At 48.2% G+C, this 22,241-nt stretch overlaps 2 protein-coding genes across 8 annotated transcripts in view; one reads left to right on the top strand and one right to left on the bottom strand.

The window, feature by feature from the left end:
• ABCB8 (ATP binding cassette subfamily B member 8) overlaps window positions 1-8,122 on the bottom strand; it is a 22,917-nt gene extending 14,795 nt beyond the window's left edge. Inside the window, exons 1-6 of the mRNA XM_070767154.1 lie at window positions 7,762-8,122; window positions 4,566-4,860; window positions 3,368-3,517; window positions 555-649; window positions 352-457; window positions 94-255 (exon numbers count right to left, since the gene is read on the bottom strand). Of these exons, the coding sequence (XP_070623255.1) occupies window positions 94-255; window positions 352-457; window positions 555-649; window positions 3,368-3,517; window positions 4,566-4,860; window positions 7,762-7,889 (936 nt within the window). The 5' untranslated portion in view covers window positions 7,890-8,122. The remainder of the gene's footprint in view (window positions 1-93; window positions 256-351; window positions 458-554; window positions 650-3,367; window positions 3,518-4,565; window positions 4,861-7,761) is intronic.
• On the top strand, window positions 7,786-22,241 carry LOC139175837 (autophagy-related protein 9A-like). 7 transcript variants are annotated; one of them, XM_070767151.1, is made up of 15 exons: window positions 7,786-8,354; window positions 9,456-9,674; window positions 9,775-9,818; window positions 10,601-10,665; window positions 11,047-11,229; window positions 13,498-13,639; window positions 14,481-15,229; window positions 16,962-17,115; window positions 17,844-18,023; window positions 19,260-19,487; window positions 19,673-19,839; window positions 20,520-20,622; window positions 20,724-20,778; window positions 21,057-21,207; window positions 21,849-22,241. In XM_070767151.1, exons 2-14 carry the CDS (start codon window positions 9,464-9,466, stop codon window positions 21,164-21,166), a joined length of 2,391 nt encoding a protein of 796 aa, XP_070623252.1. In that variant the 5' UTR covers window positions 7,786-8,354; window positions 9,456-9,463; the 3' UTR covers window positions 21,167-21,207; window positions 21,849-22,241. The 7 variants fall into 7 exon arrangements, 6 of the variants coding, with proteins under 6 accessions (XP_070623252.1, XP_070623254.1, XP_070623251.1 ...); XM_070767153.1 differs by having other exon boundaries at window positions 8,254-8,340; XM_070767150.1 differs by having other exon boundaries at window positions 8,254-8,340; window positions 19,260-19,538.

The raw sequence follows: 22,241 nt of genomic DNA, 5'->3' as shown, positions 1-22,241 counted from the left end.
AAACTTTCTTAGTTGATGGTCCTTGGCCCGTTAAACTGCGTGTAGTTTGGAGAATGTTCGCCGCTTGCTCGGCAAAGGTTACTCGCCGCTTACCTGTTCTTGGGCTCGGCGTGAGAGTCGCCGGAGAAAAGTGCCGAGAAAAGTGCCAATCCCCACCAGGAATGGCATCACCACCACGAGGATTCCGGTCAGCTTGGGTGAAATCAGGTAGAGGGAGACGAAACAGCCGACGGTCTGAGTGAGGCTGCGCAGACCCTGGAAACAACGGGAGAGACGGCGGCGTGAAAAGGGCTCATCCACACAATCAGCTCTTTGTACGGAAAGGGGTGACCCTATCGTGATCCTCCCAACCTGCGAAATGACCATCTTGAAGGAGGATTTGAACTCCTGGATGTCGGCGGTGAGTCGGTTGACCAGGTGGCCAGTTTGGTTGGCGTCGAAGAAGCCGATCTCTTCTCTTTGGGGAGGACAAAAATGGGTGTTACGGCATGGCAGAGGGGTGGAGAGAAGACCTCCGAATGTCCAGTTCCCCCCACGTTTCCGCTGCCGTTTACCGGAGGAAGGACGAGAAGAGCTGTTTGCGCATGCTGGCTGCGACCTTCTCGCCGATCCATGAGAGCAGGAGGATGTAGCCGAAGGTTAATGCACCCTGCGGAACGCACAAACAAAACACACACGAAAAAAGGGTTACGTGGTGAGATCGGGCACAATGCAGGACCGGTCCCAACACGCTCAACTCCACCACCTCCGACGGTGGCGGGAGGGGTTGGTAAGGATTTTGATGATGGGATCCGACGTTGAACGTCGATGACGCGCTCTACACAAATAGAATGGAATGGATTAATATAATGCAATAGAATAGAATAGAATATAGAATAGAGTATAGTATAGAGTAGAATAGAATAGAATACATGAATAGAATAGAATGGAATAGAATGGATGAATAGAATAGAGTACAATAGAATAGAGTACAATAGAACAGATAATAGAATGGAATAGGATAGAATAGATGAACAACTAGAGTAGAATAGAAGAATAGAATAGATGAATATAAAGAGTAGAATAAAATAAAATAGAACAGAATGGAGTAGATAGAGTAGAATAGAATAGTGTGCGCCCCCTCCTCAAGAAGCCTTCCCTGGACCCAGCCGTGCTTAATAACTACCGTCCAGTCTCCAACCTTCCCTTTATGGGGAAGGTTGTTGAGAAGGTGGTGGCGCTCCAACTCCAGCAGTCCTTGGAAGAAGCCGATTATCTAGGTCCCCGGCAATCTGGATTTAGGCCCGGCTATGTTCTGCCTGACCGGCCTCAAGCAATGATTAACGGTCCAGAAAAGGAGGTCAGACACACACGTGGATAGTTAGTCAACAAACTTGTATTAAACAGTAAAGGAAAAAGTCTAAAGCAAATGGTCCTTACTTTCAGGAGAAACAAAGAGGATTCGTTGCAAATTCAGTCAGCTACAGAGTTCAGTGAAAAGCCAACAAATGCAAAAGTCACGGAGAATAAATAGTCCCAGAGTCTCTGAATATTCACAGCCCAAAAGCAGCAGCTTGTCCCAGAGTGTTCAACTCCCACAACGCTGAGCAGGAACTTCAAAGCAGGAACAAACGACGCCACACCAACCACCCAGATAATCAGCCACAGTTTGCCTTGGCCTGTTCCCTTTTTATGCTGTTAGCCCTCATTAAGGGAACCACACCCAGCCCAGGTGTGCTTATCCTACTTCTTAAAGCGATCCCTTATTTGTAAGACCCTACGGTTGCATAAATTGATGTATTGCAGATGAGCTGAGAGAGGATAAACTGTCTGACGAATTGCCAGCCCCTTCCCCTGAACTGTCTGCCAATTCGTCCTGGCTCTCTGCCTCATCTTCCTGACTGACGGCTACATCTTCCTGGCTGTCAGCCAGGCTTTCACAGTCACTGTGTGCCGTGTCTCCCCCATCTGTGGGGGCAACAGCTGGCCCAGGCCCAAACACAACAGGCTACAGCACAGAAACTGCTTTGGTCGCGTTGATGGATGATCTCTGGCGGGCCCGGGACAGGGGCTTGTCCTCTGTCCTAGTGCTTCTTGACCTCTCAGCGGCTTTCGATATCATCGACCATGGTATCCTTCTGCGCCGGCTGGAGGGATTGGGAGTGGGAGGAACTGTTCTCTAGTGGTTCTCCTCCTACCTCTCCGGTTGGTCACAGTCGGTGTTAGTGGGGGGTCAGAGGTCGACCTCGAGGTTACTCCCTTGTGGGGTGCCTCAGGGGTCAGTCCTCTCCCCCCTGCTATTTAATATCTACATGAAACCGCTGGGTGAGATCATCCAGGGGCATGGGGTGAGGTATCATCAGTATGCTGATGATACCCAGTTATACATCTCCACCCCATGTCCAGTCAACTAAGCAGTGGAAGTGATGTGCCGATGCCTGGAGGCTGTTGGGGTCTGGATGGGTGTCAACAGACTCAAGCTCAACCCGGATAAGACGGAGTGGCTGCCTCCCAAGGACAAGTAAGAGAATGGGAGAGATAGAAAGAGTGAGAGAAAGAAAGCGAGAGAGAAAGAGAGTGTGAGAGAGATAGAGAAAGAAAGAGGGAGAGATAGAGAGAGGGAAAGAGAAAGAGTAAGAGATACAAAGAGGGAGATAGAAAGAGAGTGAATGAGAGAGAGAAGAGAGAAAGAGAGGGAGAGAGAAAGAAAGAAAGAGGAATAGAGAGGGAGAGAGAAAGCAAGAGGGAGAGATGGAAAGAGGGAGAGAGAGAGAAAAAGAGGAAGAGAAAAATGAGAAAATGATGGAGGGAAAAAACGAGGGAGAGAAAAATGAAACAAATGAGAAGGAAAAAATGGAGAGGGAAGAGAAGTGGAGAGGAAGGAGGGAGGAAAGGAAGGAGAAATGGAGGGAGTTTGTTGATTTAAGTTTAAATTTACTTATTAATAAAGAAGTATAAATTACTTTATTACTTAACTACTTCTTTATTTTAGATATTGTATTTGTTCCCATTATGTTTTTTACTTTAAATAAGGTATGTGCAGTGTGCATAGGGATTTGTTCATAGGGGTTTTTTATAGTCTGGCCCTCCAACAGTCTGAGGGACAGTGAACTGGCCCCCTGTGTAAAAGGTTTGGGGACCCCTGGACTAGAGTAGGAAAGAAGAATACAATAGAGTAGAATAGATGAATTGAATAGAATAGAATACATGAACAGGAATAGAATTCTGATGCGCTCTACTCTCCCGACTGTGGTAGGGTGGTGAGGACTCAGCCCCAAATTAGCACCCGACGTTGAACGTTGATGCCCTTGACTCCCCCGACGGTGACAGGAGAGTACGTCACCGAGGATTTCCACCTGGAATCGAATCTAGGAGGAGGAAGAATCACCTGGAGTCCGTAAAGGGTCAGGAGGCGCAGGGCGGGCTCACGCACCATGCGCAGGTAATCGCCCACCCGCATGTGCTTGGCCACCACGTTGACCATCTGGCCCAGCAGCAGCGGGATCTGGATGTTGAGCATGGCCGCGCCGAAGGCGAACTGGAGAAAAGATTGTTGAGTGTATCAACACCTCCCTCCCTTTCTTTCTCCCCTTCCTTCCTTCTTGTCCTCCCTCCCCCTTTTTTCCTACCTTCCCTTCTTCCTCCTCCATTCCTTCCTTCCTTCTTGTCCTCCGTCTCTCCCTTCTCCCCTTCCTTCCTTCTATCTCCCTTCTCTTCTTCCTCCTCCATTCCTCCCTACCTTCTCCCATTCCTTCCTTCTCTTCTTCCTCCTCCATTCCTCTGTCTCTTCCTTCTTCCATCCTTCTCCACTCCTTTCTTTCTTGTTCTCCACCCCTCCCTTCTCCCCTTCCTTCCTTCCTCCATTCTTTCCTTCCCTCCTTCTTTCTCCCCTTCTTCCTTCATTCCTTCCTTCCTTCTTGTCCTCTCTCCCTTTTCCTTCTTTCTTCTCCCCTTCCATCCTTCCCCATTTCCTTTTTCCTTCCTTCCTTTCCTTCCAACTTCCCATTTTCTACATCCTTCCCTTTCTTCTCCCATTCTTTCCCTCTTCCACCTTCTGTCTTCCTTTCCTTCGTTCCCCTTCTTCCATTCATTCCATCTTTCTCCTTCCATCATAATCCTTCCTTCCCTTCCTTCTCCCATTCTTTCCATCTTCCTTGTTCAATCTTCCTTCTTCCTCTCCCCCTCCCTTCTCCCATTCATTTCCTTCCGTCCTTCTTTCATTCCTTGCACCTTTCGCCTTCTGTCATAATCCTTCTTCCCTTCCCTTCTTTCTTCTCTCCTTCCTTCTGTTTTCCTTTCTCTTTCTTTCCTTCCTTCCCATCTTCCTATATTCTCTTTCCTTTCCTTCCTTCTTCCATTTCTTTCATCTTTCTACTTCCATCATCTTCCTTCCTCCCTTCCCTTCCTTGGTTCCTTCACTCCTCCCCCACTCCCTTCTTCCTTCCTCCCTCCCTCCCTTCCTCCCTTTCTTTCCTTCCCTCCCTCCCGTTCCTTCCTTCATCCTTTCTTCCATCCTTCCTTCCTTCATCCTTCCTTCCTTCCTTCTTTCCTCTCTCCCTTCCTCCCTCCCTCCCTCCCTTTCTCACCAAAATGGCCGCCGTCACTGCCAAGAGCTGAGGGCGCAGGAATTTCCAAAACATGGCCCAGTTGAAATCCGGTTCTTTTTCGGTGGTCACGCAAACCGTCTCCGATTTGGACGCATCCTGACAGGCGGCCCCTCGGCCAAAAAGCCCGGTCACCCCCAAGCCCACCAACGCCGGCCCAGCCCACGAAAATGCCACCCGGCCCAGCGGGACCAAGTGGCGGGGCAGAAACAACAAGACGGCTGGCGAGAGACGGCCGGGGCTGCCACGGAAAAAGCCGGCGTGGGTTCCGGAGCGCCTGCACGGAAGGAAACAAAGAGGGGAGAGGAGGGGGGAAACCAGAGCGCAGCGGGGTCTTCTCAGTGTGGCTCCGGCCCTTTGGAAGAATCAGCTCCCCCCCCCCCCTCCAGCCCCCACCGTCCAAAATCACAGAATTTGGTGGTGCTGTTGGTATTGCCTATCTGGACTTCAGCAAAGCCTTTGATACGGTTCCGCATAAAGAGCTGATAGATAAATTAGTGAAGATTGGACTTAATCCCTGGATAGTTCAATGGATTTGCAGCTGGCTGAAGCATAGACATCAGAGAGTTATTGTTAATGGCGAGTATTCTGAGCAGAGACAGGTTACAAGCGGTGTGCCACAAGGGTCTGTTCTGGGTCCTATTCTTTTTAATATGTTTGTGAGTGACATAGGGAAAGGTTTGGTAGGGAAGGTTTGCCTATTTGCCGATGACTCTAAAGTGTGCAATAGGGTTGATATTCCTGGAGGCACCTGTAATATGGTAAATGATTTAGCTTTACTAGATAAATGGTCAAAGCAATGGAAACTGCAGTTTACTGTTTCCAAATGTAAAATAATGCACTTGGGGAAAAGGAATCCTCAATCTGAGTATTGTATTGGCAGTTCTGGGTTAGCAAAAACTTCAGAAGAGAAGGATTTAGGGGTAGTGATTTCTGACAGTCTCAAAATGGGTGAACAGTGCAGTCAGGCGGTAGGGAAAGCAAGTAGGATGCTTGGCTGCATAGCTAGAGGTGTAACAAGCAGGAAGAGGGAGATTGTGATCCCGCTATATAGAGCGCTGGTGAGACCACATTTGGAATACTGTGTTCAGTTCTGGAGACCTCACCTACAAAAAGATATTGACAAAATTGAACGGGTCCAAAGACGGGCTACAAGAATGGTGGAAGGTCTTAAGCATAAAACGTATCAGGAAAGACTTAATGAACTTAACCTGTATAATCTGGAGGACAGAAGGAAAAGGGGGGACATGATCGAGACATTTAAATATGTTAAAGGGTTAAATAAGGTCCAGGAGGGAAGTGTTTTTAATAGGAGAGTGAACACAAGAACAAGGGGACACAATCTGAAGTTAGTTGGGGGAAAGATCAAAAGCAACATGAGAAAATATTATTTTACTGAAAGAGTAGTAGATCCTTGGAACAAACTTCCAGCAGACATGGTTAAATCCACAGGAACTGAATTTAAACATGCCTGGGATAAACATATATCCATCCTAAGATAAAATACAGAAAATAGTATAAGGGCAGACTAGATGGACCATGGGGTCTTTTTCTGCCGTCAGTCTTCTATGTTTCTAATTGGAAGGGACCCGGGAAGTGATCTAGTCCACCACCTCCTCCACAAGCATATCTTTTTTTAAACTATAAAAATATATCTAATTATATATAATAATTTTATAATTTGATAGAATTCTAATTTGTATAATTTTATGTTATATACATTTATATATTAAATAGTATATAGGATTATATATAAATATATATATATATATTTGTTTTCATAGATTTTCACAGGTACAGGTATGATGGTCTTGATATATTCGGGTTTCTTCCCGTGTAGGATTTAGACATTTCTGGCGACGTTTTGACGAGGTCCCACTCGTCATCTTCAGGCTGGTGCTTCTGTCCTTGTGTGTTCGCCCTAGAACAAGGACAGAAGCACCATCCTGAAGATGACAAGTGTGACCTCGTTGAAACGTTGCCAGAAATTTCTAAATCCTACACGGGAAGAAACCCGAATATACCAAGACCGTCATATATATATATGCATATACATACATATAGCATATGCATTATATTTCTATAATTTTATAAACTTATAATTTTTATAATTTTACATTGTATATATTTATATATTAAACAGTATATTTATAGTATAAGTTATATATATATTATATCTTTATAATTTTATAGAATTATAATTTTTATAATTTTATGTTATATATATTTATATATTAAACATTACATAGTAGAAGGCATCTATATATTATATCTTTATAATTTTATAAAATTATAATTTTTACAATTTTACATTACATATATTTAGATATTAAACCATTTATTTATAGTATAAGATATATATATCTTTATAATTTTATAGAATTATAATTTTTACAATTTTACATTATATATATTTATATATTAAATCGTATATGTATAAGATATATATATTTATAATTTTATAGAATTATAATTTTTATAATTTTATATTATATATACTTATATATTAAATTGTATATTTATAGTGTAAGGTATATATATACAGTATTTATAATTTTATAGAATTATAATTTTTATAATTTTATACTATATTTATATATTAAATATTATATTTATAGTGTAATGTATATATTTCTATAATTTTATAGAATTATAATTTTTATAATTTTACATTATATATATTTACATATTAAACAGTACAAGACAGAGATCTCAAGTCGTAAAGTTGCCAAGTTTGGAGACCCCCTGGTATAAGGTATATATAGGGTCATGCTCAGCCAATGGCAGAGGAGCAGGAGGAGGAGGGACTAAGAGAAAGTGGCTCTCTCTCCCAGCTGCCCCGCCGCAGCGGCCAATCGGGGTACAGCAGGAGCCCCGGCTCAGCCAATAGGAGAGGAGCAGGAGGTGGGACTACGAGGAAGTAGCTTTCACCCTCTTAGCTGCTCCGCCGTAGCGACCAATCGGGAGGCAGCCAGAGTCCTGTTAAGCCAATAGGACAGGAGCAGGAGGTGGGACTACGAGAAAGTGACTCCCCTTACCAGCTGCTCTAACGCAGCGGCCAATCGGGAGAGAGGCAGAGCTCCATTCAGCCAATGAGAGAGCAGCAAGAGGAGGGACTACGACTCCCGGCATACCGCGCGGTCCGGCCTGATCTTTCCCCCCCCTCCGTTACGGTTACCTGGCAACGCCCGGGGCTGGGGAAGGGCCTTTCATGGCGGCGTCGGGGCGAGGAAGCCGCCGTCCGTAAGGGGAGCAGCGGCCCCCGGCCATGCCCGGCCGCAGCAGAGCCAGCCGGGCCAGCAACATAGCGGCGACCGAAAGCGGCTCCCCCTCACGAACGGTCGAACGACGCCCCCACAATGCCTTGCGGGAAGAGAGCGCCGGGCAGCCGCGCAGGCGCAGTGAATAGTTAGTTGCAGGCGCGCGCGCGCGCGCGCGCGACTTTTACGCGCAGACGCAAAGGCGGGGGGATACGAAGTTACTCCGCTCGCGCAAGCGCCCTAAGTATAGCAACGTTAGTCCACGCCGGCTCCGCCTCCTCTGAAGGGGCGAAAACACGACGGGGACGATCCGCGCAGGCGCACTAAGAATTGATGAAAGACTCCACTCGAGCAACGACGTGCGCAGGCGTCTAAAGAGCCTTTGAGGCGCTGCCTCTGCCAGGGCGAACGATCGGCGCAGGCGCAGTAGTTCAGGAGGCCAGGCCTCCGAGCCTGCGGGGTCGGACGCTGCTCCGGGCCGGTGTGACTCAGGCCGGGCGACTGAGGCCGGGTAAGCAGGCGATTGTTTTCCCTTCTCGGGGCCGGACGGGGCAGAAAGAGACCGCTAGCGGTCCGAGGAGGCGGCCGTTCGGAGCTTACGGCGGGTTTACGGCGCTGCTCCGCACCTACGTCTGGCTCCTCGGACTTGCGACCGGCTCCTCGGACTTACGACGGGATCAGGACAGTCTGTTTCCTGGTTTTATGTCATTTATTTTATACATATGGTTTGTTTTGTTTTATTAGTTTAGTGTCGTTTCGTTTAGTTTATTATAATTTTATTTTTATTTATTTTAATTTACTTTATTTTATTATTATTATTTTATTTCAATTTATTTTACCTTAGTTTATTATAATTTTATTTTTATTGTTATTTATTTTAGTTTAGTTTACTAATAATTTTATTTTTATTTATGTTAGTTTATTATAATTTTATTTAATTTATTTTAGTTTAGTTTAGTTTATTGAATTTATAATTTTATTTTTATTTATTTCAGTTTACTTTATTGTAGCTTATTATAATTTTATTTTTATTTATTTTTATTTTAGTTTATTGTTCAATTTCCATGCTGCCCAAGTCCCTGATTCTCCAAGGGTCTCCCTAAAGCTAAGAAAGTGAGGACAAATCAAGGGAAATATTTCTTCACCCAGAGGGTCCTTGGTTGATGGAATTCACTTCCAGAAGAGGGCGTGACAGCTGTCAGCTTTGATAGTTTCAAGGCAGGATTAGACAGATTCATGGATGCCAACCATATAGATGGTTATTGAAACGGATGTCCAAGTGCTGCCTCTATGTTGGTTGAGGCAGGCAGGATTCCCTTGAGTACCACTTGTTGGGGGTCAAGGGAAAGGGAGGGTCTTGCCTTCTCTTTCTGCTCAAGATCCCCATGGACAATTGGTGGGCCACTGTGTGACACAGAATCCTGGACTCGATGGGCTTTGGCCTGATTCAGCCTGGCTCTTCTTATGTTCTTATGCTTGAGGAGGGGGGCTGGACTAGATGACCTCTGAAGGCCCCTTCCCTTTATTCCTTCGTCTGGCGCAATGTGTTTTTTACCCTGTTTGGGGGATTTATGTTGTAACTGAGTTCCTTCATTTTTGGCGCTTCTTGCAGCGTGGCATATGACTGGAAAGCCGGCTGGGCACTCGTCAAGGGAGGGGTTGTGCGTGTGCGTGTGTGTGTGTGTTTGTGCATGTGTTCGCGTGTGCCTCTCGGTGCGACCCAGCCCCATGGCGGCCAGCCGGGACCCCTCGGGAGACTACCATCCCTTGCCCGCTGATGAAGATGAGGATGACGAAGAGTTGCTCGTTCACGAGACAGAGGGGCTGAAAGGTAAATTGGGGTTTCGGGGAGTGGGGGGGACACGTGGGGAGACCCCCTTGCATCTCAATAATTATATTTTTCCTCCCATTTTTTTCCCTTCTCTTCCCAGATTCCTGGCACCACATCAAGAACCTGGATAACTTCTTCACTAAAATATCCTTTTTCTTTTCTTGCCCTTTACTGGCCAATTTCAGCACAGTTTTTTCGCCTGTTCCCCATGGTTTTTGACCCATTCCTCAATGTTTCCCCGCCGTTTTCTGGCCAATTTTACCATGGTTTTTTCGCCCATTCCCCATGGGTTTTGACCCATTCCTCAATGTTTCTGGCCCGTTTCCCCGCCGTTTTCTGGCCAATTTTACCATGGTTTTTTCGCCCGTTCCCCATGGTTTTTGACCCATTCCACAATGTTTCTGGCCCGTTTCCCCGCTGTTTTTTGGCCAATTTTACCAGTTTATTTGCCTGTTTCCCATGGTTTTTGACCCATTCCTCACCATTTCTGGCCCGTTTTCCGGCCATTTTCTGGTCATTTTTCCCACAGTTTTTTGGCCTGTCTCCCACAGTTTTTTGGCCCATTTCCCACTGTTTTCTGGCCCATTTTCCAAAGTTTCTGGCCCATTTCCCCACCATTTTCTGGCCCATTTTCCCACAGTTTTGGCCCATTTTCCCACAGTTTTGGCCCATTTTCCCACAGGTTTTTGGCCCATTTTCCCACTGTTTTCTGCCCCATTTCCCACAGTTTTTTGTCCTATTTCCCACCATTTTTGAGCGGAAATGCCGGTCGTAAGTCGGGGTGGGGGTTCCTGAATCCCCCCCACTGCCCTGTGTGTGGAATCTATCTTCATCGTGTCACGTCAACCGTTCGGGTTGCCGTTCGTGTTACGGGACGACTCCTACCGATCGACGATTCTCCTTTTTATCCTTGACGTCGCTGCCACGTTTATCATTTCCACCAGAGGAACGGATTCGGCTGCATGATGCTCTCCGACATCTTTGAGCTGGTGTAAGTTTCCTATTGGTAGGTGTGTGTGGGTGTATTTCTCCCCCACCCCGATTCCTATCGGGAGGGAAGGAGGGGCAACTGAAATGTGAGGGATACAAAATGGAATATACAATAGATAAAAGAGAATTAAACAGAGAATCGAGAAGAGAATTTAACGGAGAATTCCCGAATAGAATCGAATTTCGGATCAGATCAAATTTAGAGGAGAATTCCGAACAGAACGGAGTGGCCTAAAACAATAAGCCAAGGATACAGAATTGAATAGAAGAGGAATAGAGGGGGAAGGGATCTTGGAGGTCATCTAGCCCAAGTCCTCGAGACCCCCCTCCGTTTTGCTGCTCGGCCAGCTGACCGCAACCGCCGATTCCCCCCTCTCCCCAGGCAGTTCCTCTTCGTGGCCACCTTCTCCACCTTCCTGCTCTGCTGCGTGGAATACGACATTCTCTTCGCCAACCAGCCGGTGAACCACACCCACCCCGGCGGTGGAGGGAGGGGCTTGGCGCCTGAGCGGAGCAAGGTGACGCTGCCAGATGCTATCCTGCCCGCCGGGCAGTGCGCCAAGCAGTGAGTAGCAAAGGTGTTCGGCCCGGATTTGGGGTCGTGTCTGAGTAGCCGGAAAGGGGCGTTGCAGCGTTGCAGTGCGACGCCGGCAAAGGTCTTATTTTCGGGGGGCGCCGAGCGAAAGGGGACAGGGGATGCTCTCTCTCTCTTTCCTTCCTGCCTTCCTTCTTTCTTTCTCTCTTTTTCCTTCCTTCCTCCCTCCCTCCCTATCTTTTATTCCTTCCTCACTCCCCGTCCCTCTTTCTTTCTTTTCTTCTTTCCTGATTTCTTTGTCTCTCTCTCCTTCCTACCTCCCTTTCTCTTCTTCCTTCCTTCCTTCCTCCCACCCATCCCTCTTTTCTTTCTTTCCTTTATCTCTTTCTCTCCTTCCTACCACCCTTCCTATCTATTCTTTCTTCCTTCCTCCCTCCACCTCCCTCTTTTCTTTCTTTACTTCTTTCCTGATTTCTTTCTTTCTCTTTCTGTCTTTCTCTCTCTCTCTCCTTCCTACCTACCTTTCTCTTCTTTGTTCCTTCCTACTGCCCATCCCTCTTTTCTTTCTTTCTTTCTTTCTTATCTTTCTTTCTCTCTTTCTCTTTCCTTCCTACCTCCCCTCCTATCTCTTCTTTCTTCATCCCTCTTTTCTCTCTCTTCTTTCTTTCTTTTTTCTTTCTTTCTCTCTCCCTACCTCCCTACCTCTTCTTTCTTCTTCCTCCCGCCCGTTCCTCTTTGCTCTCTCTCTCTTTTTCTTTCTCTCTCTCTCCCTACTTCCCTATTTCTTCCTTCCTCCCTCCCTGTCCCTCTTATTTCTTTCCTGATTTCTTTCTCTCTCTCTCCTTCCTACCTCCTTTTCTATTCTTCCTCCCTCCCATCCCTCTTTTCTTTCTTTCTTTCTTTCTTTCTTTCTCTCTTTTTCCTTCCTCCCTCCCTTCCTATCTTTTATTCCTTCCTCACTCCCCGTCCCTCTTTCTTTCTTTTCTTCTTTCCTGATTTCTTTGTCTCTCTCTCCTTCCTACCTCCCTTTCTCTTCTTCCTTCCTTCCTTCCTCCCACCCATCCCTCTTTTCTTTCTTTCCTTTATCTCTTTCTCTCCTTCCTACCACCCTTCCTATCTATTCTTTCTTCCTTCCTCCCTCCGCCTCCCTCTTTTCTTTCTTTACTTCTTTCCTGATTTCTTTCTTTCTCTTTCTGTCTTTCTCTCTCTCTCTCCTTCCTACCTACCTTTCTCTTCTTTGTTCCTTCCTACTGCCCATCCCTCCTTTCTTTCTTTCTTTCTTTCTTTCTTTCTTTCTTATCTTTCTTTCTCTCTTTCTCTTTCCTTCCTACCTCCCCTCCTATCTCTTCTTTCTTCATCCCTCTTTTCTCTCTCTTCTTTCTTTCTTTTTTCTTTCTTTCTCTCTCCCTACCTCCCTACCTCTTCTTTCTTCTTCCTCCCGCCCGTTCCTCTTTGCTCTCTCTCTCTTTTTCTTTCTCTCTCTCTCCCTACTTCCCTATTTCTTCCTTCCTCCCTCCCTGTCCCTCTTATTTCTTTCCTGATTTCTTTCTCTCTCTCTCCTTCCTACCTCCTTTTCTATTCTTCCTCCCTCCCATCCCTCTTTTCTTTCTTTCTTTCTTTCTCTTTTTCTCTTTCCTTCCTACCTCCCTTCCTATCTCTTCTTCCTTCCTCCCTCCCCATCCTTTCTTTCCTTCTTCCTTTCTCTCTCTCTTTTTCCTTCCTTCCTCCCTCTCCATCATTTCTTTCTTTCCTTCTTTCTTCCTTTTTCTCTCTCTTTTTCCTTCCTACCTTTCTTCCTATCTCTTCTTTCCTCTTTCCTCGTCCCACTTTTCTTCCTTCCTTCCTCCTTCCCTCCCTCCCCATTCCTTGTCTTTCTTTCCTTCCTTCTTTCTTTCAACATCTCACGCCAAACCAAAGGGACTTTCGGGCTCCCCGGCATTTTGATCGTCGACGGAGTGCCCGTTGTTGTTTGTGATGATGCGTTTTTAGAAAACCGTAGCAGCCACGGTTGGCCAAGAGCCACACATTTGCGACAGACGCCTTCCCCCCCCCCTGACCCCGAATATCGGCCGCCCAGCCACCGACGTGAGAACATGACCCTCATTGTCCCTTTCCGCGTATCAGGGGCTGTTCCTGGAAGAGGTTATGTTGTGTTGCATGGTTTGTGTGCAACCGGTGGGAAATCGAGGGCTGAGTCCTCGGAGAGGGGCAGGCATACCAATCCAATTAAATCAATCAATCAAATTTGTCATTTCCTCCCCGCCCCCTCCCTACTCTCTCTCCCCCTCCCCCTCCCAGGATCCAGGCCAATAGCGGGATCATTTTCCTCCTCGTCATGGCCGCCACTTTCTGGCTCTACCGTTTGGTGAAAGTCCTCTGTAGCCTGTTGGGCTATTGGGAGATCCGGTCGTTTTACACCAAGGCACTCAAGATCCCCTCGGTAAGGAGGGGTGGGGGGTAGCTTTCAACCGCCCCCACTGACTTCGTCAATCAACAGATCGATCGATAGATTTAGATCAATCGATAGATGAAGAAGCGATAGACATCTCAGTGTCGTCAAAGATCGATAGATCGATAGATTTAGATAGATGGATGGATGGATAGATGGAAAGGTAGATTGATTGATAGATAGATGAAGAAGCGATAGACATCTCAATGTCATCAGAGTCAAACATAGATAGATAGATAGATAGATAGATAGATAGATAGATAGATAGATCAATAGGTAGATTGATTTAGGTGGATGGATGGATGGATGGATAGATGGATGGATAAATGAAGAAGCAATAGACATCCAAATCTCTCAAACATTTAAAAAATTTATTTAAAACTTACTTAAAAAAAGCTTTCATCAGTCCCTGCTGACTTTATCAGAGTATAAAATCGCCATTTGACTGACTTCTATCTAGCTATCAATTGATCGATCCATCGATCTCTGATGAAATCAGCAGGGGCTGATGAAAGCGACTAAAATACCCCCAATAAGCTTTCATCAGCCCCTGACTGATGTCATCAGAGTATAAAATCCCCATTTGACTGACTTCTATCGATCTATCTATCGATCTATCTATCTAAATCTAGCTATCGATCGATCTCTGACTATCACTTCTTCGTCTATCTATCTATCGAGCTATCTATCTACCATCTATCTACCTATCTCTTTTATCTATTTTTTCTATCTACCTACCTACCTACCATCCATCTACCTATCTATCTAACCTATCTATCTGACATTCTTGGAGATCCAAACGGGATCTTTAGTTACAACTCCCTCCTCGCAGGAGCAGCTGGCCAACCGCAGCTGGCAGGAGGTCCAGGCCCGCCTGATCGCCCACCAGCGCGAGCACCAACTCTGCGTCCACCGGCGCGAGCTGACTGAGCTGGACATCCACCACCGCATCCTCCGCTTCAAGAACTACCTAGTGGCCATGGTCAACAAGTCCCTGCTCCCCGTCCGTTTCCAGCTCCCGCTATTGGGCCGCGGCATCTTCCTCACCCAAGGTCTCAAGTACAACCTGGAGCTGCTCCTCTTCTGGGGTCCTGGCTCCTTCTTCCAGGGCACATGGAACCTCCAGCCTCAGTACAAGCGGGCTGCGGCACGCTTGGAGCTGGCCCGCCGACTTGAGCGCAGCCTCCTTGTCCTTGGAGTTGCTAATCTGTTGCTGTGCCCTTTGGTTCTCGTCTGGCAGGGACTCTATGCATTTTTCAGCTACGCGGAGGCGTTGCGGCGCGAGCCAGGCCGTTTCGGTGCGCGCCGCTGGTCGCTCTATGGGCGGCTCTATCTGCGGCACTTCAATGAGCTGGATCACGAGCTGCAGGCCCGGCTGAGCCGCGGCTCCAAGCCAGCGCGCAAGTATATGAATGCCTTCGCCGACCCGACAATGGCGGTGGTGGCGCGGAACGTCGGGTTCTTTGCCGGGTCGTTGCTGGCGGTGCTGATCGCCCTGACGGTCTACGACGAGGACGTGTTGACGGTGCAGCACATCCTCACCGCCATCACAGTGCTGGGGTTGGTGGTGACGGTGGCCAGGTGAGGGGAAGGAGGGGGGCGGAAAGGGAGGGGAGGGGGTCCGGCGGGTAATTCCTCCCTCTTTCTTTTTCTTTCTTCCTCTTTCTTTCTCTTCTTTCCTTTCCTTTTTTCTCCATTTTCTCCCTCCCTCCGTTCCTCTCCTTCCTTTCTTCCTGTCTCACCTCCCTCCCACTCTTTCCTTCCCTTCTTTTTCTTTCCTTTTCTCATTCTTTCCTTCCTACCTCTCTCCCCCCTATTTCCTTTCTTCTCTCCTCTTTCTCCCGTTCCTCCTCCTTCCTCGCTCTCTCCTTTGTTCCTTCTTTCCTTCCCCCCTCCTTTTTCCATCTCTCCCTATCTGCTTTCTTCCTCCGTTTCCTCCCTCCCTTCCTTCTCCTTCCTTTCTCCCTGTCTCACCTCCCTCCCGCTCTTTCCTTCCTTTCTTTTTCTCCCTTTCTTTTTCTCATTCTTTCCTTCCTACCGCCCTTCCTTTCTCTTTTTCCTTCCTTCCTCTCTCCCTCCCTATTTCCTTTCTTCTCTTCCTTTCTCCCGTTCTTCCTTCTTCCTCTCCTTTGTTCCTTCCCCCCTCTTCCTTTTTCCATCTCTCCCTATTTGGTTTCTTCCTCCGTTTCCTCCCTTTTCTTTCTTTCTTTCTTTCTTTCTTTCTTTCTTTCTTTCTTTCTCCTTTCCCCATCTTCTTTGTTCCTTCTTCTCTCCCTTTCCTTTCTCTTTCCATCCCTCCATATCACCTTTCTTCCTCCCCTGCCTCCCTCACTTCCTGCTTTCATCTCTCCCTCCCTCTCTCCACCCTTTCTTTCTTGCTTTTTTCTTTCTTTCTCATCTTCCTTTGTTCTTTATTTTTCTATCCCTCCCTATTTGCTTTTCTTCCCTCCCTCTCTCCTGGCTTCCATGCTTTCTGTTTCTTTCCTCCCCTTCTTCCTTCCTCCCTCCCTCCCTTTCCTTCCTTCCCTTTGTCCCTTCATCCCTTCCTATTTCCTCCTTTCCTTCTTCCCCCTCCCTTTCCTTCCTCCCCTTTGTCCCTTCATCTCTATTTCTTTCCTTCCCTTCTTCCTTCTTCCCTCCTTCCCTTTCCTTCCTCCCCTTCCTTCCTATTTCCTTCCCTCCTTCTTTCCTTCCTTTCTTCTACCTCCCTCCCTTTCCTTCCTCCCCTTTGTCCCTTCATCCCTATTTCCTTCCCTCCTTCCCTTTCCTTCCTCCGCTTTATCCCTTCATCCCTTCCTTCTTTCCTTCTTCCTTCCCTCCTTCCCTTCCTGTCCTTCCTTCCCTTGATCCCTTCATCCCTCCCTATTTCCTCCCTCCTTCCTCCCCTTTCCTCTTATCCTTCCTTCCTCTCTCCCTTTCATTTTCTCCCTCTTTCCTTCCTCCCCTTCTCCCTTTCTTCCTTCTTCCCCCTCCCCTTTCTCCGTTCGTCCCTTCCTATTTCCTTTCCTCCTTCCTCCCTTTCCTTCCTCTCACCCTTTCCTTTCTTTCCTCTTTCCTTCCTCTCTTTCTTCCTTCTAATTCCTCCTCCTCTTTCTCTGTTTGTCCCTTCCTATCTCCTCCTTCCTTTCTGGGAAATGGGTCGGGGTGGGGGTGTGAGGAAGTCCCCTACGTCCTTCTCCAAGCCCCCTGCCCCCTCAAGTAGCTTGCTGCGTGAACTCCGACGCGACAGGGCCTCGGCAACACACACCATTCCCTGACGTCAATCTTGGCGCCCAACGTGGGGCTGATTCTCACCCCCTCCCCTTTGGAGTAGGGCCTTCATCCCAGACGAGCACTTGGTGTGGTGCCCAGAGCAGTTACTCCAGTGCGTGTTGGCGCACATCCACTACATCCCAGACCACTGGCAGGGCAACGCGCATAAGTCGGAGACCCGCGAGGAGCTGGCCCAGCTCTTCCAGTACAAGGCGGTGAGTACCTGGGGTCGACGTTTCAAGGTTAATGTGAACCTGTACTATTTTTTTTTACTGATCGTTGGGAATTACCAGTTTGGCCAAACCTGTAGCATTTTTTTTAACTAATCGTCAGAAATACCAGTTCATCCAAACCTGTAGTATTTTTTTTACCAGTTCGGCCAAACCTGTAGCATTTTTTTAAACTAATCATCAGAAATACCAGTTCATCTGAACCTGTAGTATTTTTTTTACAGATCATCAGAAATATCAGTTTGGCTGAACCTGTAGCGTTTTTTAAAAAACTAATTGTCAGAAATTACCAGTTCGACTGAACCTGTAGCGTTTTATTTTAACATCGTCAGGAATTACCAGTTTGGCCGAACCTGTAATATTTATTTTATTGATCGTTGGAAATTACCAGTTTGGCTAACCTATAGTGTTTTTTTAAACTTCGTGAGAAATACCAGTTCGGCCAAACCTGTAGCGGGTTTGTTTAACTAATTGTCGGAAATTATCAGTTCGGTGGAACCTGTAGTAATTTTTTTACTGATCATTGGAAATTACCAGTTTGGTCAAACCTGTATTATTTTTTTTACTGATTGTTGGAAATTAGTAATTTGCCCGAACCTGTACCGTTTTTTTAACCCATCGTCGGAAATTACCAGTTTGGCCGAACCTGTGGGTTTTTTTAAAAAAACTGATTGTCGAAAATTACCAGTTTGGAAATACTCCGACCCCTGTAGGTCTTCATCCTGGAGGAGCTCCTCAGCCCTGTCGTCACTCCGTTCCTCCTCATCTTTGCACTGCGGGCCAAAGCCCTGGAGATTGTGGATTTTTTCCGGAATTTCTCGGTGGAGGTGGCAGGCGTGGGGGACATCTGCTCCTTTGCCCAGCTGGACATCCGTAACCATGGCAACCCCCAGGTGAGCGGAGGGAGATTGGAGTAGCTGACCTCCGAGGTCCCCCTCCAGGTCTGATTGGGTAAGGGTCTCTTCCTTGAGTAGGGGGGCTGAAGACCTCCCAGGTCCCATCCAGCTCTCTTTCCCGTTACTTCTCTCGCCTTCCCTCCTTCCTCTCTTCTCTCTCTCCTTTCTCGTCGTTCTCTTCTCTCTTCTCCACTTTCTCTTCTCTCTTCTCTTCTTTCTTTTCTCTTCTTTCTCATCTTTCTGTTCTCTCATTTTTCTCTTCTCTTTTTCTCTTCTCTTTTTTCTTTCCCGTTCTTTTTTCTCTTCTCTCTTTTCTTTCTTTTCTCTTCTTTCTCTTCTTTCTTATCGTTCTCTTTCTTCTCCCCTTTCTTCTTTTTCTTCTCTTTTTTTTTCTTCTCGGATTTCTCTTCTCTCTCCTCCCCTCATTCTTTTCTCTTCTTTCTCTTCTCTCTTCACTTCTCTTTCTATTCTCTTTCTCGTGTCTTTTTTCTCCTTTCTTGTTTTTCTCTTCCCTTTCCCCCCATCTTTTCCCTTTTCTCTTTCTCTTCTCTTCTTTCTCTTTATTTACTTCTCTTCTGTTTTTTCTTTCTCTTCCCTTTTCTTTTTTGTCGTTCTCCCTCCTCCCCCTCTTTTTTCTCTTTCTCTTCTCTTTTTTCTTTCTCTCCTCTCCTTCCCTCTTCTCTTTCTCTTCTCTCTTTTCTTTCTCTTCCCTTTTTTTCTTTCCTTTCTTCTTCTCTTTCTCTTCTGTCTCTTTTCTTTCTCTTCTCTTTTTTCTTTCTCCCATCCTCCCCTCTTCTCTCTATTTTTTCTCTCTTCTCTTCCTCTCTTCTCTTTCTCTTTTTCTCTCCTTTCCTCCCCTCTTCTCTTTTTCCTCCCTTTCTCTTCTCTCATCTATCTATCTATATCTATCTTCTCTTTCTTTTCTCTCTTTTCTTTCTCTTCTCTTTTTTCTTCCTTTCCTCCCTCTTCTCTCTTCTTTCCCTTCTCTCTTCTCTCTTTTCTTTTTTCTTTCTCTCCTCTCTTCTCTTTCTCTTCTCCCTTTTCTTTCTCTTCTTTTTTTCTTTCTCTCTCCTCTCTCCTCCCTTCTATCTTCTCTTTCTCTTCTCTTCTCTTTTTCCTTTCTTCCCCCTCTTCTCTTCTTTTTGTTCTGTCTTCTCTTCCTCTTCTCTTTCTATTCTCTTCCTCTCCTCCCCTCTTGTCTTCCTCTTCTCTTTCTCTCCTCTCATCCCCCAGTGGCTGTCCCAGGGCCGGACTGAGGCCTCAGTCTACCAGCAGGCCGAGAACGGCAAGACCGAGCTCTCGCTGGTCCACTTTGCCATCACCAACCCGCGCTGGCAGCCCCCGCCCGAAAGCTCCCTCTTCATTGGCCACCTCAAGGAGAAGGTCCAGCAGGACGCCAGCCACGCCCAACGTCTCCTGGCCGAGGGACCTTTGGCGGCCTCGGTGCTCTCCGATGATGGGGTGAGCCCAGCGGAGCTGCGACGGAACCGCCCAGAACTGCAATTGGAATCGGTCAGGAGGCATGACCGGAATGGGGTGGGAGCTGCGGCCGGAGTGGGGCAGGAACTGCGACCGGGACGGGGTGGGAACTCCGGCTGGAGTGGGGCGGGAACTGTGCCGCAAACATTACCCCCCTCTCCTTTCAGCCAGAGGCTCTCTTGGCCAGCGTTCTGACCCACCCGGCCCTCGCCGAGCACCGGTTGGTGGCACAGCCTGGCGTGACAGCAAGCGTCTTGGCCTCCCTCTCTTCTTCGCGAAGCCGTCCAGGGGAGGCCTCGGCCTACACCGGCCGCAGCCCCGTTTTGGACAACAGGTAGCCAATCCTTCCTTCTATTATTCCTTCCCTCCCTCCTCTATTCCTTCTTTCCTTCCTCCTCAATTCCTTCCTTCCTTTGTTCCTCCTTCCTTCCTCCCTGCCAATCCTTCCGGACTTCAAATCCCAGAATTCCTCGGGCAGGCGTGCGAATGAAATCTGGGAGTTGGGAGTCCGCCATGCTTGCAGAACTGACTAGGGAATTCTGGGAGTTGAAGTCCACAAAGCTAACTGGAGAATTCTGGGAGTTGAAGTCCACCATGCCTCTAGCTGACCTGGGAATTCTGGCAGTTGAAGTCCACAAAACTGACTGGGGAATTCTGGGAGTTGTAGTCCACAAAGCTAACGAGAATTCTGGGAGTTGAAGTCCACCATGCCTCTAGCTGACCTGGGAATTCTGGGAGTTGAAGTCCACAAAACTGACTGGGGAATTCTGGCAGTTGAAGTCCACCGAGCTTCTATAGCTGACTGGGGAACTGTGGGAGTTGTAGTCCATCCTGTTGCACGGCCGGCTGGCGAATTTGGGGAGCCAAAGTCTGCCAGCCCTTCCCAATTCTGGGTGTTGAAGCCTGCCGCATTTGCACGGCAGGCCGAGGAATTTCGGGGGAGCGCCGGGGCCACGGGAGTTGTGTGGAAGGGGGGAGCACTCACTCTTATTTTGCCTCTTTTCCCCCCCAAAGCTTAGCCCCCTCTGCCCAGCGCCCAGCACCCCTCAGCCGCTCCGTTCTACTCTCCGAGTTGGCCTCGGCCGAGATGAGTCTACACGCCATTTACATGCACGAGGTGAGTGGCGATTCGGACCGGGAAGGGGAGGGGCACTGGCCAAGAGACGATGCCCCCCCCTCTCTGCCATCTTTAACTGTCTTCCCCCCCTCCCATCCCAGCTTCACCGGCAGCAAGCTGCCGCCCGCCATGCCACGCAGATTTCGGCGCCAACAGGTCAGAGGACATTCATTCGCCAGCTCCCTCAATCGTCGGGTGGTGTGCAGCGTACAGCCTCCCATTGCTGTCCCACTGCGTTCCTTTCCCCGGGGCCTCCCGAGAGTCGAACCCTTCCCGTCAAGACCGGAGTCGCTGTTTCCCCCCCGGGCCGCGTCAGCAAGGCGCGTCCCATGTCACTCAAGTCTCTCCCCCCAGGAAAATGCCAGGCTAAGGTCCCTATTCCGGCGCCACGAAGAGGGATGCAAATCCACACACCCCTCCTTGTCTCGGCACAGCACCTGCTCGGCATCTCTTGGATTCGCGTGGCCGCGACCTCTCACTAGAAGTTTGGGAAGAGGAGTTGGAGGAGATGCAGACGCAGCAGCCACCAGCGGAAAAGAGCTAGCAGGAGCTGCTACTCACTCCATCGTTTCTTCCTTCCTCTGGGTAGGTGTCTCTTCCCTGCTTACTTCGGGGGGGGGGGGGACCGATTTGTGGCCCGGTGTGAACCGGTCTGTGGCTCATTGGGAACTGCGTTGGAAAAAAATCAGCGATAGGTCGCCAGCCGCCAGCGCTATGGTACGGTCCTTCCCCCCGCTCCCAATCGTGAGATTCGGCTACTCCGCATGGACTCAGTCCCAATTTCGTGGAAGGACAGGCGCGCGAGCAAGAGTTCGATTCTTGCCGACATTTTTGCTTCCCCGAAAATCGACGAAACCTTACGTCCTCACACAAGAATCTCATGGGCGGTGAAGGTCGTGCAGATGCACATATCCATCCCAGAATTTACTACCCTCCTATCAAGTGGCCCGTACCGGGAGCAGCCAAATTTCATGTGAGATGCAAGCGAGATTTCAGTGATTCCCACCGCTGTTTTCGCTTCCCCGTGAGCCGAAAACTGCTGAAATTGCGCTCCCGCCCCAAAATCATACTCGTGCCCGCAAGATTTGTTCGGAAACATAGGTCGGGACACGGGTCGGGAGAGCGGATGATGCTCCGAATTGTTGGAAGCGCGGGATTCGGCCTCAACCCTGCGGAAAAAACCCCATCCCACCATCGTCGTCAGTGTCTTTCTTTTGGTCTTGCAGGTTTCCAGAGGGCTTTTTGGACGCTGCCACGGAGAGCTTGCCCGGGCGACGCTCCTGCGGGCCAAATGCGCTTTTTGGAAAAATTGGGGTCTCCGGCTATCTGCGAGGCCGAACTTGGACGACGGCCACCCTGTCTCCACCGTGGACTTGCGTGTGATGTCGGCGAGGAGCGTGTGCGCTTCTTAGAATGTTGAATAAGCTTTGGGGGGGGCTGGTTTGGGCCCCCGCATGGTGCTATTTGTATTACGGGGGGCGGGGTCTCTCTGGTGGGTGGGGTCAAGAGAGAAAGGGGTGGGGGAGCCCCCTTCCCGTACTCACCCCCCGGCTGACGCACTCTAATCCCTCCGCTCCACCGTGGTCGGTTGGCGGGGGGATAATAAATGTTTACAGAAA

The sequence above is a fragment of the Erythrolamprus reginae genome, chromosome Z (assembly GCF_031021105.1).
Source record: "Erythrolamprus reginae isolate rEryReg1 chromosome Z, rEryReg1.hap1, whole genome shotgun sequence".
Lineage (NCBI taxonomy): Eukaryota > Metazoa > Chordata > Lepidosauria > Squamata > Dipsadidae > Erythrolamprus > Erythrolamprus reginae.
This window is presented reverse-complemented; position numbering and strand designations above follow the sequence as displayed.